Here is a 17,973-nt window from a genome sequence, read left to right as displayed (position 1 = left end):
ACTGGACTAGATCATAAGTATCACAAGTTACTTTTAATGCACGTGAAGTAATTGACTTGTGGACTGACAACCATAGCTGTGGCCGGCCAGCTGATGGTGGACTAGGCTAGGCTACCCTCCTACTCCTCAAACGACTATACTATCTTTAACTCAATAACGCCATCAAGAATATATTTACTATAATACATAAATGCTTGTTTTTAAGCTGCAAAAATGTCGGGAGTTAACCTTACCAGGACGTACACTGGTTTATTTATTGAGAGAGAGAGAGAGAGAGAGAGAGAGAGAGAGAGAGAGAGAGAGAGAGAGAGAGAGAGAGAGAGAGAGGATTCGAGGGTGCCCAACGCTTGCCAGTCAACAACAGACACAAAGATGGTGTTCACTTGTCACATCGATGTTGCTGATGTCAGTATTATCGGACCTTCCTTCAAAGTCACTACCCTTACTGTTCACTCCTCCAGGTCAACGCGTTCCTCACCCTACATTATTCATTAACCCTTTCCGCTCATCCCCAAATCAATGCGTTCCTCACATCAGCACATCAACGCGTATCTCACCCTCCACCATCAACTGTTACCCCCATCAACGCGTATCTCACCCCCACAACGCGTTCCTCACCCCCACATCATGTTTTCCCCCTTACATCAACGCGTATCTCACCCCCACAACGCGTTCCTCACCCCCACATCATGTTTTCCCTCCTTACATCAACGCGTATCTCACACCCAATATCAAAATATTCCACCATTACCTCCACGATTACGTAATATCAAAATAATTTAGATAAAAACTACTCATCTTAACGTAAATATAATAAAATAATAAATAAGGACTTACACTCCTGTATGTAGTTACAAATATAATAAATTCATAAAGGAATCTGGAAAACCCACCCTACTGGAGAAAATTGTGAGACCGAAGGCTACGCTTCCCTAGACGGCGTTATGCTATGGCAGGTTGAGTTGGTACAATACTAACTAGTAATTTGGCACAGTGTTTTATATTCTATCTATACTTCCTTCTGTCTAAAATACTATACCGTCGCAGGGATATTATTCTTGTACAATTATGTAAAAACTATAGATTCTTATGGCTGATGTGTACACTTGTTTTTTTTATAAATAAAATTGAATTGTAAGTTTCATCAGCAGGTACTCGGCTCTAGTGGAAACATATTCAATAGATACAAAATTTTCTTTGCATTTACTGGGGAAAATATATTATTCGAGAGGTGATTTTAAGTGTCGGAAATAAAAGATAGCTACTAAAACTTGGCACCTGTTGATTAATATTTACTTGTACAATACACAATACCGAGTGTCTTTTGTTGTCCCCTAAGAGTTATCCCTCGATTTATTATTTATCTTGTACAACCCACCCTTCAACAATCGTCTTTAATATGGAGGACCTAAAATATACGAGCTTTCAAAACTTGATTCTTGATTAATGTTTGCTTCTAAAAGTCGAACCCTTCCTAGAGTGACGGTGTTTTGCACTGAGCGTCACATCTGATTTAGCCTTCATGTTTATAATTCAATGACGATCATCTCTTTTTTTTGTGAAGTTGTGCCAGAAAAAAGACTTACGGGTGCTGTTCCCCCCTCCCCTCGGCGACGTCAAACACCCTAAATATACCTCTATTGTTCACATACTCCTCACTATCGTCGTTATTGCTAAAATAAGGAAAACACCACCGGATTTGTATTAAGTAATTGAGCCGCAAAATAAGTGGAGTGCAAAGGGCTGGAAGACGGCAAGAAGGACTTAGAATCTCACCTTACAAACTGTAATTGAACCCTAGAGTACCGTGAGCTTGGAATTTATACACTGTAAGCTTGGCAAGAGACCATTCGTTTAGCACTGTAGGCTTGGCAAGATACCTTTAGTACAACACTATAGGCTTGGCAAGAGACCTTTTAGTACAGTACTGTTGGCTTGGGATCGGACTCAATAAAACTCCGGACTTAGAATTCGGATTTAAAAGAGTATTGGAGGCTTGGAAACGAGACCTATGTCATTACTGATAGCTGAAAAGAACTCAGATTTAGAAGGAAAAAATCATGAAAGTATAATCGGAGGGAGATCATTGTAATCTGCGGTGAGGATGATCAAATTATCTACGTATATAAAAATACCATAGACGATTCAGGAGATCTAATCCTCTCTTAACTGGCAAGACAATAACTGAGCATTTACCGTTCCTCTTTGATATGCTTCTATAAAAATTAATACTGTATCTAGTTGTTTAATAATGTTTACCCAACACACTAATGCGAACTATAATGGGCCCACATGTACTTATCAACTACATCTATCTTGCTGCTGTACGATATTGCACTAGTTAAGTAATGTACAGTTTCTGGAGTACAAAACATGGTTACCCCTACAACGTGCTCGCTGGTCCTTGTATCATTCTGTACTAAATTACCTCAACTAATATTATATAATTTATGGAATATATTTATCACTGTTTACCTTGTAGTTACAGTAGAAAGACTCACAATGGAAGATTCATATTTGGCAATGTTATGTCACAATTTGGCCACGTATGACTAACAACAATGACGGGACAGTTGTTGTTATCATTCTTATGAGTTAAATAAGAAACATAATGGCAATAAACATCGTGAGATTAACCTTGCTATAAAATGAACCATATTTCACATTAACTCAAACACCTATAACATTCAACTGTTGTAACTGAGATTAAACACTTTACTCTTACATAAGGATACAATAATCAGTACAACACAAATTCACTACAAATTTGTTATCAGTATGGAATAAATCACTGTTAAGAACTTACTGTGGTAATAATTAAATACATGGTCTGGTTGTCTCTACAGCTGACACCTGCCGTACATTGAGGACTGTGGAGAAGACAGGTTAGGAAAGGAACCAAAAAAAAAATCTTGGAAGTGTGGTGCTGGTCATACGAAGTTCCCATATTTCGACTGGTAGTTCTTATATAATAACAAAACATAAAAGCCACTGCACATCTACATCAATATATTACTAACACAGATATAACATTATCTTTATCTTTTTTATATTACTCCATCAATGAGAGTTACCCAAATACTGACTAAAATTATGAAGACTCGTTTTTAAAGACTAGCTCATTGGCTAGTGGAGTACTTGGCATCACTCGTTCCAGCCAATCAATGACCAGCAAATAATTCTTATGTAATTATTCATCGAAATAAGACGATGCTACATAATTCCAGCCAATTATTTTTTCCGTATATTTAAAGCAACACTGAAACACTACAGCAACTGTATATCTGTACATATGGGGACGGGAGACTTAACAGTATAATAATAATAATAATAATAATAATAATAATAATAATAATAATAATAATAATAATAATAATAATAATAATAATAATAATAATAATTCTCAATCATCAAATATTAAAAAAAAAGACAAATTTGGTCAATATAGACGAACAACAGTTGTCATGTAACACGTGCTATGACTGATTGTACAGGTAGCAACAGATGTTTTGATTGGATGACAACAGATTTTACTGATAACTCTAAGCAACTACATAAAATACACTTGAGAGACTTTACTCATGTTTATCCTTATTATTCGGGCAATTAACAAAAATCCTAAAAATGATTTGTACCCGAACTGGGGCTGACCACGAGGGGTCTTAAGTAGGTTTGTTGTACATTACTATACAAAATACATTCATTATTGACAGATGAAATCATGTTCAGGTAAACGGTAATACAATATGGGTTGAACTCTCTTTTCGGCTCTTACGTTACAAGTACCTTAACCTCTTTCAAAGGATGAGTGAACATAGCTTTATTCTTGCGTCTGGCACAGTTACTACACAAAGATGGCTGCCAATTTGTATGGGTTTATAAAAAAAAACACTCACTAAGACCCAGCCATGTGTTCACCTATCCCAGCTGACAAGGACAAAATAATTAACGTAAGAATCTCCGAGAATCCAAAACACTCTTGGTAATCAGAGTACAGAGCCTGGGTGAGATAAAATCACCAGTTAAGTACCAGCCAATCAGCGTCCTCATCACCATCACAAAGAGTTCAATCACCAATCACGTAACTTGAGAATAAAAGCTTATTCTTTAATTGACCAGTCACTGAATGGTTCTCAAATCATGAGCTCCAATTCCAGTATAACTACCTATTGAATTGAAGAGTTCGAATCTCAGAATACGAACTCGAAAATCAAGACGTAGAAATCCCATGACGAGAACTCACAAAATTAGAAAAGTTTTGCTTCCATGAACAACTTACGATATCAAGAGTTACAATCGCTGTATAACTCGTCAATCAAAAGTTCCAATCCCACAAGCATGGAACAATAATTGCACTTATGGAAGAGTTCATTGTACCCTGTTGAATTCCTTGTCAGATTGTCACAGAAGCATGGCATCTCAACATGGCAAGATAGACCCAGTTATATAAAGGCGGATCCGGAGGCCATTTTGGTTCGGTTTCCCAGTGAGGCTCGCATCTAGGTACGTGAAACGTCTCAATCTGTTTGAATCATCTCAAGCTGTTCAAACATGATTCGAAGTTGGGATTCTTGAAATAATGAAAAAAAGGTTAAATGGGTTCAGAGTACCCATCTATAGAGTTCGAAGCGTCTCGATATCTATTAAGAGTTCGAAATGTTTCGGTCTGCTAACAGGGCTCAAAGCGCTCCAGTCTCTGAATCAAATGACGAGACGCTTCAATCTGCTCAGAAAAGTTCAAAGCACTTCAGTCCGTTCATGAACACAGCATGAACCTTAAGAGTGCATCACACACTCTTAACCAAGTGGCAGCAGTTTCTAAAAATACCCTGATAACATATACACATATACTGCATTACAAGTTAGCGTTATATACCATTATCTTCCATCATAGATACACCTGAAACACACTTGGCTAGGATAATAGGAGAATGGGGACACAACTGGTTGATTAGCAATATGTCTGGAATAATTCGAGCACTGGGGCATTTTCCCACCAAAAGTTTGGATCCGCCTCCTACAACACGGTGAAAACAACTTTGTTCACATAACAGAGAAGGAGGTGCCATGTATCACACTGAGATTGGAGTCTCTATATATACCATTAAGGATAATATTACTCAAAATATTACCGAATATTGGGTTATAGGTACATAGTAGGTTCAGGAATATATCACTGGTTTTGTGAGCATTCTCGTGAGCATCGTACAAAGGACAGAAGTCTACACATATGCTCTAACAGGGTTGGCCAACACCACCTCCACTGCCAGGCTGCTTCCTGATTGGCTTCTGGGGGTAATGGACGTCACAGCCAAGCTGATTCATTATTGGCTATTAAAGTATATAATTAACTCCCTAAAATACTGTATCTGATTTTTAATTAATGACTAAAACTATGGTGACTCTGGTAGATGACTGCAGTGGTGTTGGCCAGACAAACCCCACAGGGAGGAACATTACACTGTGAGTTTGTTGGCAACACAAGACAGTGCTTCTCTACATTTACAATTTCCACAGTTGAAATATTTACGTTATGAAGTAAATCTTATTAAGCAAGGCAGAAAAAAAATCGTATAGACACATATTGTACTTGTTTAGTTAGTGGCGGGTGTCGAGCACCGTCTTGTGTGGCCCGTGACTCGCCTAGTTCCTCTCTGGTACAGAAACAGTAAAGTCGGTGTTAAAACCTTCTTCACTACATTAAGACATAGTTCTTAGAGCAATCAACAGGTCTGAATATTCTTCTTATCAGCCCCTTTAAGAGAGAAAAAAAAATCCAGTATTTATATATATCATCACCATCGGGGAACTATAATGACAAAATAGAAATACCTCTTATTCTATTAAATACTTCTACATGGACGGGTTTGGAGGCTATCTGAAGAACATCTGAAGATATCAACCCGGAATTTCCAAAGCGTCTTTTAATGTTGCCTAAGTATCATGGGGCGTTCTTGACCACACGAGTAACTGGATTCAGATTCTTAGCGAGTCGTACGTTACACATACTCTCGTAACTATAAGTAAGAACGGCTGTAGGCAAGTTTAAGCTTCAGAGCAATTTTGAATATATTTCGACCCCGTTGTTTGTGTTCCTGATTAAGTGAGGCCTGAAAGAAGCGTTCCCACTGGATTCTCTACCAGTCTCACACACTTACAGTTTCCTTTCTCATTGGTGACGTAAGAACGCATCTAACTGGGTCACTTAAGCGAGGGCACAAAGGCAAGAGTCAAAACAACGAAACTCTGCCATACCTTAGACACGTCTTCTTAACCTCAGTCAGGCAAAGAGACGAAGAAATAAGCTCGTGAATCCTTGAGAATCCGGAGGCAGAGTGACCACCTCAGAGCTGTCACTTGGCCACCACAGTCATTATCTTCTCTTGTAGTGGTTAAACAAAAAAGAACTCCATAGTGACAGGACTTAAGAGAGTATTTATTTATTTCGACGTTTCCCTCACAGCAACAGATCTTAATTTACGTTTCCCTCGTAGAAGGAAACATTTTTTTCCGTCACAGCAGAAGATTTTAATTCTTTCCTCACAGCAGAAGGTGATTTTAATTCTTCCGTCACAGCATAAGATCTTAATTTTTTCCTCCACAGCATAAGATCTTAATTTTTTCCTCCACAGCATAAGATCTTAATTTTTTCCTCCACAGCATAAGATCTTAATTTTTTCCTCCACAGCATAAGATCTTAATTTTTTCCTCCACAGCAGAAGGAGATCTTAATTCCTCAATAGGTGGTTAAACCCTTATTACACTGGCCAGGTATCTTGTCAATAATAAATCTTTTGTTGTTCATATGACGACAACATGAACTGAAGTGTACTATTTTGTCTAAAACTGCCATTGTCAAGTCTAAAACTGAGATTCATGTCTAAAATTGTCATTATCATGTCTAAAATTGTTATGTCTAGAAAATCTCGTTATCACTGATTAAAATTGTCGCATTCATGAAATTTTCGTTGTAAAGTTGAAAATTGTTATCACGTCTAAGATTGTCAGTTATCACTTCTCAAATTTGTCGGCATTGCCTAAAAACGCTTCGTTATCGTGTCTAAAGCGTCTCGCTATGTCTAAAATGTGTCGTTATTATATCTAAATGACTCGTTATATCTACGGTTTCTCGGTATTCTGTCTAAAATGTCTTGTTATCGTGTATAAAATTTTACGTCACCCTCAAAATTTTGGTTATCACGTCTTAAACTTGTTATCAAATTATCTTAGGTGCATTAATATATATAAACATTATATAATCTATCTATCTTATCTTGGTACTGTCAAATACTGACCGAGTATCACATCCAGTACAAGACTGTCTCTCTCACACACACACACACACACACACACACACACACACACACACACACTCACACACACACTCACACACACAGTATTATTCTTTCTCTCTTTATTCTTTCGTAGAAGAAAAAGATTATGGAATGGGTAATAAGAGAAGGAACAGGAAGAAGATTGAGAACATTGCGAGGAAGAACCAGAAGAAGCGGTAAGAGGAGAGACACACACACACACACACACACACACACACACACATTATCTACATAACCTACTACACTTCCTGTTAGGTTCATGGAATGGTTTAAATGTTAGGCAGATTGTCTTTTCTTCTCTACATGTAAGAATATGTAAGATTAAGCAAATTGTCTTATCAGGATTAACATTATCAAGCGTCATCGGCTCTTTCTTGCTTAAAAGACAAATAATTGGTTAAGAATATTTACTTGTATTCATTATGAATAAGATGATAAGGTCAGTTATTTACGACGGAAATAACCAACAACGACAAGATCAACACACTTGAGAAGTGAAAAAAATAAAAATGGTTTCATATTAAAGATCAGAAGAAAAAATATATATATGTATAAAGAAATGGTGTGACTCGGCCGACACAGAGGAGTTACAGCGACTCTCTCCGTCACGTTAATTCCCCTTTTTCTAAATGACCAAGTTAAAGCATATATTAGTAACAGAAAAATATATCAATTGAACTATGGAATTCTAAGTTACTATGTCAGATGTGTCAACCATGGGCAGGGGAGGCAGGTGAAGACTGACGAGGCTCAAGGTTGGTCCGCAGCGACGGGTGTGGGTTGACGTGCGTCCTTCACTAACGGCAGTGGAAGGATATCAACTTCTGGGCTGGAGGTGACATCCCTTTGGGAGTCCCTAGGTGAGGGATGTTTCTGTAGGGCAGCCAAGGTGCTGCGAGCTGCCAGGGCGGGGAAGGAGTAGAGGGTGTTGAAGGCCATGATCCCCTGAGGTTGTATCAGTGGTGGCGTGGAGGCCTCTTCCACCCTCTGCTGCTGCTGCTGCTGCTCCATCACCAGCCCCTTCGTCAGGCTCAGCAGGCTCGACGACACTTGCCAAGACGTATCGTTGCTCGGGAGGGGACTGTTACTGCTGCTGTTGCTGCTGCTTGTTGTTGTCGTTTTGTTAGCACTTGTGGTTGTTGTTTTCCCCCTCAGCAGGGCGTCTAGCACACTGCCCTGGTAGGGGGGCGTGGGTGAGGGCTCCTTGGACAAGTTGGTGGCAACAGGTGAAGTGGAACGATCATTACCAGGTGGGGAGAGGGAGCTGACCCCAGCATGACTTTTGGCAGCCGCCTCCTGGAACCTCCGGATCATCTGTGAGGCGTAGAAGGGGTCCTGCTGGTAGCTGGAGAGGAAGGGAGGCACCATGTGGGCACCGTTCCAGAGGGTGAACGGACTGGTTAGAAGAGGGGTGGACGATAAGGGCGACGGAGTGATGGAAGTGGAGGACAGAGGCGCGGACGAGAGTGGCGGATAGCTGGAGTAGGTTCCTGTATCACCATCCACACGAGCCTTCTTCATCAATGGTCGAGTTACATTTTCCTCACTCTTGGAACTTTCTTCACCCGTCATATCGATAGTGGACGTGGTGTCTGCTGGGGTCTTTATCGTCTCTGCTGGGAGTCTCACAGTGTCTACTGGACTTCTAGTGTTGTTTTCCTTCTTGATTCTATCAACAGGGGAGGAGCAGCTCGATGAGGAGGTGTTCATTTCTCTCTTGTTCTTACCGCGACTGAGGTGTCTCTCCTTCACCTTATACTCGAGGGTTGAGTGTGGGACACCGTAGAAGCTCCCGGCCCTGTGGACACTCATCTCTCCACTCTGCACCGCCTGCACCGCCTTCAGGAGATTATCCCTGTCGTAGTTTCTGTATTTTCCTCGTTTCGGTCTTGAGCCTTTACCTCCTGTGGGCGAGGACGAGGACGAGGAGCCTTTCTTGTTTTGGTCTCGCTTCTCCCCGTTAAGCTTGGTGTCAGAGTCTGCCAGGGAGGTGAAGGAGAATCCTGACTGGTGCAGCTTTCCACCTGAGCTGTTCCCAGTGGAACTTTCTTTACCAAGTGGAAGTTCGCAGCCCAGCTTCTGTCCAATCATCTGGGCGATCATTTCCTTAAGGTTGGGACTGGGAAGGGACGAGATCAGCGACTGACTAGAATGGTTGGAGTCCGTGGTGACGGGGTCGGCGGACTCTGCCTTCACGAGTCCGTTACAAGAAGGGGAGTAGGACGGGACGGTCAGGTCACAGTTGTCACCTTTGAGGCCGTTGACGGCGTGAAGGTCCACCACCGACCCGTTCAATCTGGACTTACTTCTTTGTAGTTCTTCGTTGTATCGTTCTTCGACGACCTTTTTGATGAAGTCACTTAACTGAGGGTAGAAAGAGATGCTGCTGAGGACCTCCGTCGACACCTCCTTGTTGTCTTTGTTGAGGGCCAGCTTCGGGATGTTCTCCATCAGGTACTTGAGCGCCGATTCCACCACCTTCTTGTTGTCTCCGCCGCCCAGACCTTTACGACTCATCTCCTCCAGTTTCTCGGCCATCTTGTTCTTGAGCAGCGTCCTGAAGGTCTCTGGGGAAGAGTTCATCTCGTGGTCCAGGTCGCTGGTCACCCCACTGGCGTCACTCACGCCATTGTGGAAGTGTGGGAAGGCCTTCGTCTCCGGCACCAAACTGGAGTTGGTCTGTTCCGCCAGTTTTTTATTTCGATCTCGCTCCATCGCTAATTTATAAACCTGTAAAAAAATAGAAAAGAGAAAACAAATAAAAAATAGCTGATATCCGCCAATTTCTTCTTTCATTCTCTCTCCTTCACTAATTTAAAAACCTGTACAAAAATAAATAAACAAAATTATCATTTATCTAACTAGGTAATAAATAATAAAGGTATTATTCCCTGACTACTTTTAGCTCCATGAAAATAGCCAGAACTTTTGGAAAATCATCATCATCATCATCATCATCATCATCATCATCATCATCATCATCATCATTATCATCATTACTTTACCGTTCTATGGCCCTTTACCACACATAAGCCGTAATTATGTTGATGGCAGCTGTCTATGTTGGGCAGCGTCTTGCAGCCTCTCTCGTCAGGTTCTTTGTCTCTCAGGTTAATGCTTACAACACCTCCCCAAATGCCGGTGTTAATTTTACCCATCCGCCTGCCTGTGACTCTGCCCACCCAGCAGCTAATTTTGAGACTTTATCCACCGGAAAATTTCACGTGTTGCCACCATACCAAATCGAAGTTGAAAATCTGATATATTATGAACTAATTTGACCTTCATTTCTGGCGCAAATCAATAGTTTCTAAGAAGAGCCCCCCACCCCCCCTCTCATCTCAGAATCTACAGATTTGCTAACCTAACCTAACCTAACCTAACCAAACCAAACCTAACCTAACCAAACCTAACCCAGGGACTCCACAGTTCAAGGTGTGTACCGCCACATACGAACATACATAATAAAATGTTAAATATCTCGCTTAAACGTAATTTGAGCCAGAAATACCATTGAAGAAAAGTATTTTAGAATTGTTAAAACTATTGATTACAACTACAAAATTCCCGAGATTAGTGTAGTGGCAACACCCATATTTAAGATTCGTCATATAAACAATAATAATAGTTACTTTGTTCCTGAGGGTAGAGCGCGGAATGCCATAGATGACTGCCGCTCTCCTGGTGCCCAACTTGCCACTCTGAATGTCTCTCAACGCTGCCTGCAACTCCTCCTCAGTGTATGACCTTTTACTCATGTCACCTCGCCGCCGACCTCTGTGCAATGTAACACAACGTGAACAATCGGGAACAAGAACATTTTCATTATTCATAGAGCCTCCCCACTATACAGTACACCTGCGTACACCTGTAACACCGGTGTACTAGAACGTGTAAAGGGATAGAGAAACGAATACAGATTTGTTATAGTGAATGTATGACACAAGTAACACGAAAAGAGAGAGAGAGAGAGTATTACCTGGTGGAGGTTATCTTGGGGTCTATAGGAGGGAGGGGCTTCACGGCTTCGTAGGTGGTGGTGGTGGTGGGGGTGTGGTGGTGGTGGTGGTGGTGGTGCTGCATCAAGGAAGTGTTCAGCTCAGATTTGACGGCGGCGGTCAGGTGAGATTTGGCACTCAGGTCAAGTGGCTGCTGCTCCTTGTCCTCCGTCAGCGCCTCTTGGGACTCCTGTTGCGCCTGTTGGAGGAGGACATGTTGTTACTTAAGGTTGTCAGTTTAAGGTTGGTCAGGTTAGGTTAGGTCAGGTTAGGTTAGGTTAGGTTAGGTTGTGTCATCTTAATAATTAAGTTAGTTTAAGATATGTTAAGTTAGGTCAAGTTAGATTAGGTTCGGTTAGGTAAAGTTAAGTTAGGTAAGGTGAGTTAGGTTAGGTTAGGATAGGTTAGGTTAGGTTCGTGTCGCCTGAAACATAGAAGCACCCGGTGGTCGTGTTCGTGGGTAATTTTTTAACATTGACCGTTTTGTGACGTGGCGACGCATATGTTATTGAGGCGAACATCTGAGGCGATAATACCATTGTAGGATACCATTGTAGGATACCATTGTAGGATACCACTGTAGGATACCACTGTAGGATACTACTGTAGGATACCAAAAGAGTTATAAGGAACTGGATGACGTATCGAACGTTGATTAGTTCTGAGAGAGAGAGAGAGAGAGAGAGAGAGAGAGAGAGAGACTCACCTGGTGGACCCTGGCCAGCTGGTGGAGGTGTGAGGAGAGAATCCAGGGCAGGAGGTGTGGAGGGAGGTTGGCAGTGTAGAGGTCGAGAGGCAGACGAGGACCTCCAACCTCCCCGCTTAGAACCCCTAGGGACCCAACACCTTGCCCGAGGGTACTCATATAGGGCCTCGGCACACAGCCTCTCGAGAGAGTCGACGAGGAGGGCGTGGATGGAGGTCGTGGGGTGGAGAGGTCGAGTGTGGTGGCCTCCTCAGGGCGGAGGTGGTGGGCATCTGCTGTGAGGTCCTCCGGTGGGGCAGGTGAGGTCGAGGCTCTCCCTGGTGAGTCCTCGGGGCATGTGTGAGGAGTGTCTGCTGCCTCTGACGGCGCCTCCGTCTGTAGTAATACAAGGTGTTATGAGTGCAAGGCCTTACTGGTGACACGTGTCTTACTGGTGACACGTGTCTTACTGGTGACACGTGTCTTACTGGTGACACGTGCCTTAATGGTGAGACGTGTCTTACTGGTGACACGTGTCTTACTGGTGACACGTGTCTTACTGGTGACACTGTCTTACTGTGACACGTGGTGACACGTGTCTTACTGGTGACACTGGTGACACGTGTCTTACTGGTGACACTGGTGACACGTGTCTTACTGGTGACACTGGTGACACGTGTCTTACTGGTGACACTGGTGACACGTGTCTTACTGGTGACACGTGTCTTACTGGTGACACTGGTGACACGTGTCTTACTGGTGACACTGGTGACACGTGTCTTACTGGTGACACTGGTGACACGTGTCTTACTGGTGACACTGGTGACACGTGTCTTACTGGTGACACTGGTGACACGTGTCTTACTGGTGACACGTGTCTTACTGGTGACACGTGTCTTACTGGTGACACGTGTCTTACTGGTGACACGTGTCTTACTGGTGACACTGGTGACACGTGTCTTACTGGTGACACGTGTCTTAGTGGTGACACGTGTCTTAATGGTGACACGTGTCTTACTGGTGACACGTGTCTTACTGGTGACACGTGTCTTAATGGTGACACGTGTCTTACTGGTGACACGTGTCTTACTGGTGACACGTGCCTTAATGGTGACACGTGTCTTACTGGTGACACGTGTCTTACTGGTGACACGTGTCTTACTGGTGACACTGGTGACACGTGTCTTACTGGTGACACGTGTCTTAGTGGTGACACGTGTCTTAATGGTGACACGTGTCTTACTGGTGACACGTGTCTTACTGGTGACACGTGCCTTAATGGTGACACGTGTCTTACTGGTGACACGTGTCTTACTGGTGACACGTGCCTTAATGGTGACACATGTCTTACTGGTGACACGTGTCTTACTGGTGACACGTGTCTTACTGGTGACACGTGCCTTAATGGTGACACGTGTCTTACTGGTGACACGTGTCTTACTGGTGACACGTGTCTTACTGGTGACACGTGTCTTACTGGTGACACGTGTCTTACTGGTTACACCGGTGACACGTGTCTTACTGGTGACACTGGTGACACGTGTCTTACTGGTGACACTGGTGACACGTGTCTTACTGAAACACTGGTGACACGTGTCTTGCCTGTTCGACACGTGTCTTAGTGGTGACACGTGTCTTAATGGTAACACGTGTCTTACTGGTGACACTGGTGACACGTGTCTTACTGGTGACACTGTTGACACGTGTCTTACTGGTGACACTGGTGACACGTGTCTTACTGGCACTGTTGACACGTGTCTTACTGGCACGAGGTCTTACTGGTGACACTGGTGACTGTGAGTCTTACTGGTGACACTGGTGACACGTGTCTTACTGGTGACACGTGTCTTACTGGTGACACGTGTCTTACTGGTGACACTGGTGACACGTGTCTTACTGGTGACACTGGTGACACGTGTCTTACTGGTGACACTGGTGACACGTGTCTTACTGGTGACACTGGTGACACGTGTCTTACTGGTGACACTGGTGACACGTGTCTTACTGGTGACACGTGTCTTAGTGGTGACACGTGTCTTAATGGTGACACGTGTCTTACTGGTGACACTGGTGACACGTGTCTTACTGGTGACACTGTTGACACGTGTCTTACTGGTGACACTGGTGACACGTGTCTTACTGGTGACACTGGTGACACGTGTCTTACTGGTGACACTGGTGACACGTGTCTTACTGGTGACACTGGTGACACGTGTCTTACTGGTGACACTGGTGACACGTGTCTTACTGGTGACACTGGTGACAAGTGTTTTACTGGTAATACAAATGACTCAAATATTACATGTTTTATAATTATTATTATTATTATTATTATTATTATTATTATTATTATTATTATCATCTTGGATTGTAAATGACATATAACATATTGTAAATATCTGTAAGTGAATCATTATATTTTATTATGGAATCATGAGATAATGTCACAATAATGTTTACATAGTAACATAGTCTATACTATCCCACTGTGTGTGTGTTTTGGTGGTGACTGTATAGTGGAAATAATCTTCACATCTGAGCACAGACTCAACACATCCTGTAAAGCGTGTCAGTGTTTCGTCATAACTCAGATCATACAATAGATTTCCAGCCTCGACCGACCACAAGTATCCGACCACAACTCGTAGTCCATTTTAAAACATCCTGGACATCACGAAGCTAACCTAACCTAACCTAACCAAACCTAACCTAACCAATTTTCATACCAATTCTAACAAAACATAAGCAAACCTAATTTAACCTATTATAGCCTAACCTAAGCTAAGCTAACCTAAAGACCATAATATTTTCTGACAGCCGGACCATTTAAACACTCAATCTGGAAAAAAAATAAGTATCCCTATCTAGCTTTATACAATGACTTAGGGATTTCATAAGTGATTTTACACACACACACACACACACACACACACACACACACACACACACACACACAAAACACTCACCAGGTGTGCACTGTGCTCGCCCTGGCAGACGAAGCAGGGGGCGGTGGGATTCCAGTCTTGTGGTTGTTCATGTTCAGTGGGCAGCGGAACGTGAGAGGCTGAGGAACTGCCTGACGCTGGGTACAGATCTGAACGTGCACTTTAGCCCGCTGACTCCCCCATTAGTTCTTCCAGCACGCGTTCTAGGCCTGGAGGAGAGTGATGTTAGAAGCTATAAGAGAGATAATGGTTGAGAGATACAAACAATGGGAGACATGGTTAAGAGATACTGGGCGGGTAGAGAGATACAGACAATGGAAGAGACAAGAGATTGAGCAAGTATTTCGTCACCACCGTAGGAAAACAGGGAAGATGATGAGAGACACAGCGAGATATAGGAACAGATGAGAGACACAGGGAGATATAGGAACAGATGAGAGACACGGGGAGATAGGCAGACATGAGAAAAGAACAAACACAGGAGAAAATGAGACAAAATTTGTCATATTTACTAATGCTACAACTACCAGGTCTCTCTGCATTTCTCAGTTCTTCTAGATCAGAGTTCATGATTTTGTCTTGAATGTTTTTAAGTACAGCATTGGACAGGCCAAGGTTACGGTCAACATTTTCTTTCTTACATGCCTCATTGGCCAGTCTATCAGCACGGTCATGATACTTAATTCCAACATGGGACGGAATCCACACAAATTCAATACAAAAGTTGTTCTCCTTAGCAGTTACCACATTTCTTTTATTATCACAGACAACTTTAGACATTGAGCCTGACGGTCTGTTCATCGATTGTAAAGCACTTTGGGAGTCACAGAATATCACCCCACCTCCATTTTCTTTAAGGTACTGTAGTCTGTAGCTAAGTAGATTCCCATTAGTTCAATCTGTATTGTGCTGACCCTTCTGGCAAGTTAGTAACGCTGTACCCATACCGGATCACTCAGCATGTAAACTTTGTGATAAACCTTTAAAGCAAACACTTGAACACTATATTATTGAATGCGACACTGTCAAAGACTTTAGGCCACCTGGCTTATTGTATCATGAACTATGTAATTACTACATTAAATCAGGAGTGCTTGAGGACATTCTTCAGATCTATCCAGAATTTGTTAGTCCACACTGATTAGTCCTCAAATAGAATATGATTTATACTGTATATGAACCATTGTCCTATGTGGCAGTGAACAGTGATAGCACACAAGTAGGCAAGTTGTACTCCAAGCTTTGATAATAAAGTTGTTAGCTAAACTATACACACACACACACACACACACACACACACACACACACACACAGAAGAAACAATTTCGGAACTGAGAACTACAATGACCTGCCAATCTCGTCTCTCCACAGGCTCAAGAGACGGTGAAAGACAGAGTTGCTGATGAAGAGATTAGATGGAAACTGGGATAAGAAAGGCAGAGGAAAAAATAGAGGAGGTGAGATGGGGAGAAGAAGGGCGGGCGATTGGTGGGTTCATAGAACAAGTTGGGTTCATTCAACAAGGCGAGTTCAGGCAGAAAAGTGGGTTCATTCAAAGTGGTTGCTACGGCAATGATGATGGTTGTCAATACTACACATCCTGGACATCACCCGCTCTCTCCCAGGCCTCTCACACCTCTCCCAGGCCTCTCCACCTCTCCCAGGCCTCTCCACACCTATCCCAGGCCTCTCACACCTCTCCCAGGCCTCTCACACCTCTCCCAGGCCCTCCCACCTCTCCCAGGGCTCTCACACCTCTCCCAGGCCTCTCCACACCTCTCCCAGGCCTCTCACCTCTCCCAGGCCTCTCCCTCCCACCTCCTCTCCCAGGCCTCTTACACCCTCACACCTCTCCCCAGGCCCTCACCTCTCCCAGGCCTCTCCACCTCTCCCAGGACTCTCCACACCTCTCCCAGGCCTCTTACACCTCTCCCAGGCCTCTCACACCTCTCCAGGCCTCTCACACCTCCTCCCAGGCCTCCTCACACCTCTCCCAGGCCTCTCACACCTCTCCCAGCCTCTACACCTCTCCAGGCCTCTCACACCTCTCCCAGGCCTCTTACACCTCTCACCTCTCCCAGACCTCTCCTCCTCTCCCAGGCCTCTCCACCACCCCTCCCAGGCCTCTCCACACCTCTCAGGCCTCTCACCTCCCAGCCCTCTCCACACCTCTCCCCAGGACCCTCTCCTCTCCTACACTTGCATCTACTTACACCCACCTACACCCATTTACACCCACCTACATCCATTTAGACCCACCTACACCCATTTACACCCACCTACATCCATTTAGACCCACCTACACCCATTTACACCCACCTACCATTTAACACCCACCTACACCCATTTATGCCTACCTCACCCATTTATCCCACCACCATTTATACCCACCTACACCCATTTATACCCACCTACACCCATTTATACCCACACATTTATACCCACCTACACCCATTTACACCCACCTACATCCATTTAGACCCACCACCCATTACACCCTACACCATTTACACCCACCTACACACCCATTGCCTACCTACACCCATTATACCACCTACACCCACCTACACCCATTACACCCACCTACACCCATTTATACCCCTACACCCATTTATACCCTACACCCACCTACACCCATTTATACCCACCTACACCCATTTATACCCACCTACCATTTACACCACCTACACCCACCTACACCCATTTGCCCCTACACCCATTTATACCCCACCTACACCCATTTATCCACCTACACCCATTATACCTACCTACACCCATTTATGCCACCTACACCCATTTATGCCCACCTACACCCACCTACACCCATTTATACCCACCTACACCCATTTATACCTACCACCACACTTACACCCATTTACACCCCATTATTATTGTTTGTCAAGATACTCTAGATATTGTGTAGCTTATCTGTCTGTCTGTCTGTCTGACTGTCTGTCTGTCTATGTCTGTCTGTCTCTGTCTGTCTGTAATGTCTGTCTGTCTGTCTGTCT

General features: G+C 43.4%; 2 protein-coding genes across 2 annotated transcripts; one reads left to right on the top strand and one right to left on the bottom strand.

Annotated features, from left to right (window-relative positions):
• Positions 1-270: 270 nt before the first annotated feature.
• On the bottom strand, positions 271-15,178 carry LOC121862467 (mucin-5AC-like). Its single transcript, XM_042360766.1, has 5 exons — positions 14,984-15,178; positions 12,039-12,413; positions 11,314-11,531; positions 10,967-11,111; positions 271-10,064 (listed from the first exon to the last, which is right to left on the bottom strand). Exons 2-5 carry the CDS (start codon positions 12,195-12,197, stop codon positions 8,085-8,087), a joined length of 2,502 nt encoding a protein of 833 aa, XP_042216700.1. The 5' UTR covers positions 12,198-12,413; positions 14,984-15,178; the 3' UTR covers positions 271-8,084.
• On the top strand, positions 12,248-16,208 carry LOC121862677 (fibropellin-1-like). Its single transcript, XM_042360999.1, has 4 exons — positions 12,248-12,315; positions 13,000-13,603; positions 13,790-14,294; positions 16,162-16,208. The coding sequence occupies exons 1-4, from the start codon at positions 12,248-12,250 to the stop codon at positions 16,206-16,208; spliced, it is 1,224 nt and encodes a 407-aa protein (XP_042216933.1).
• Positions 16,209-17,973: the final 1,765 nt, after the last annotated feature.

The sequence above is a fragment of the Homarus americanus genome, unplaced genomic scaffold (genome assembly GCF_018991925.1).
Source record: "Homarus americanus isolate GMGI-L3 unplaced genomic scaffold, GMGI_Hamer_2.0 scaffold31037, whole genome shotgun sequence".
In the NCBI taxonomy this organism is placed as follows: Eukaryota; Metazoa; Arthropoda; class Malacostraca; order Decapoda; family Nephropidae; genus Homarus; species Homarus americanus.
Note: the sequence above shows the minus strand (reverse complement) of the source record. Positions and strands in the feature narration are given on the sequence as shown.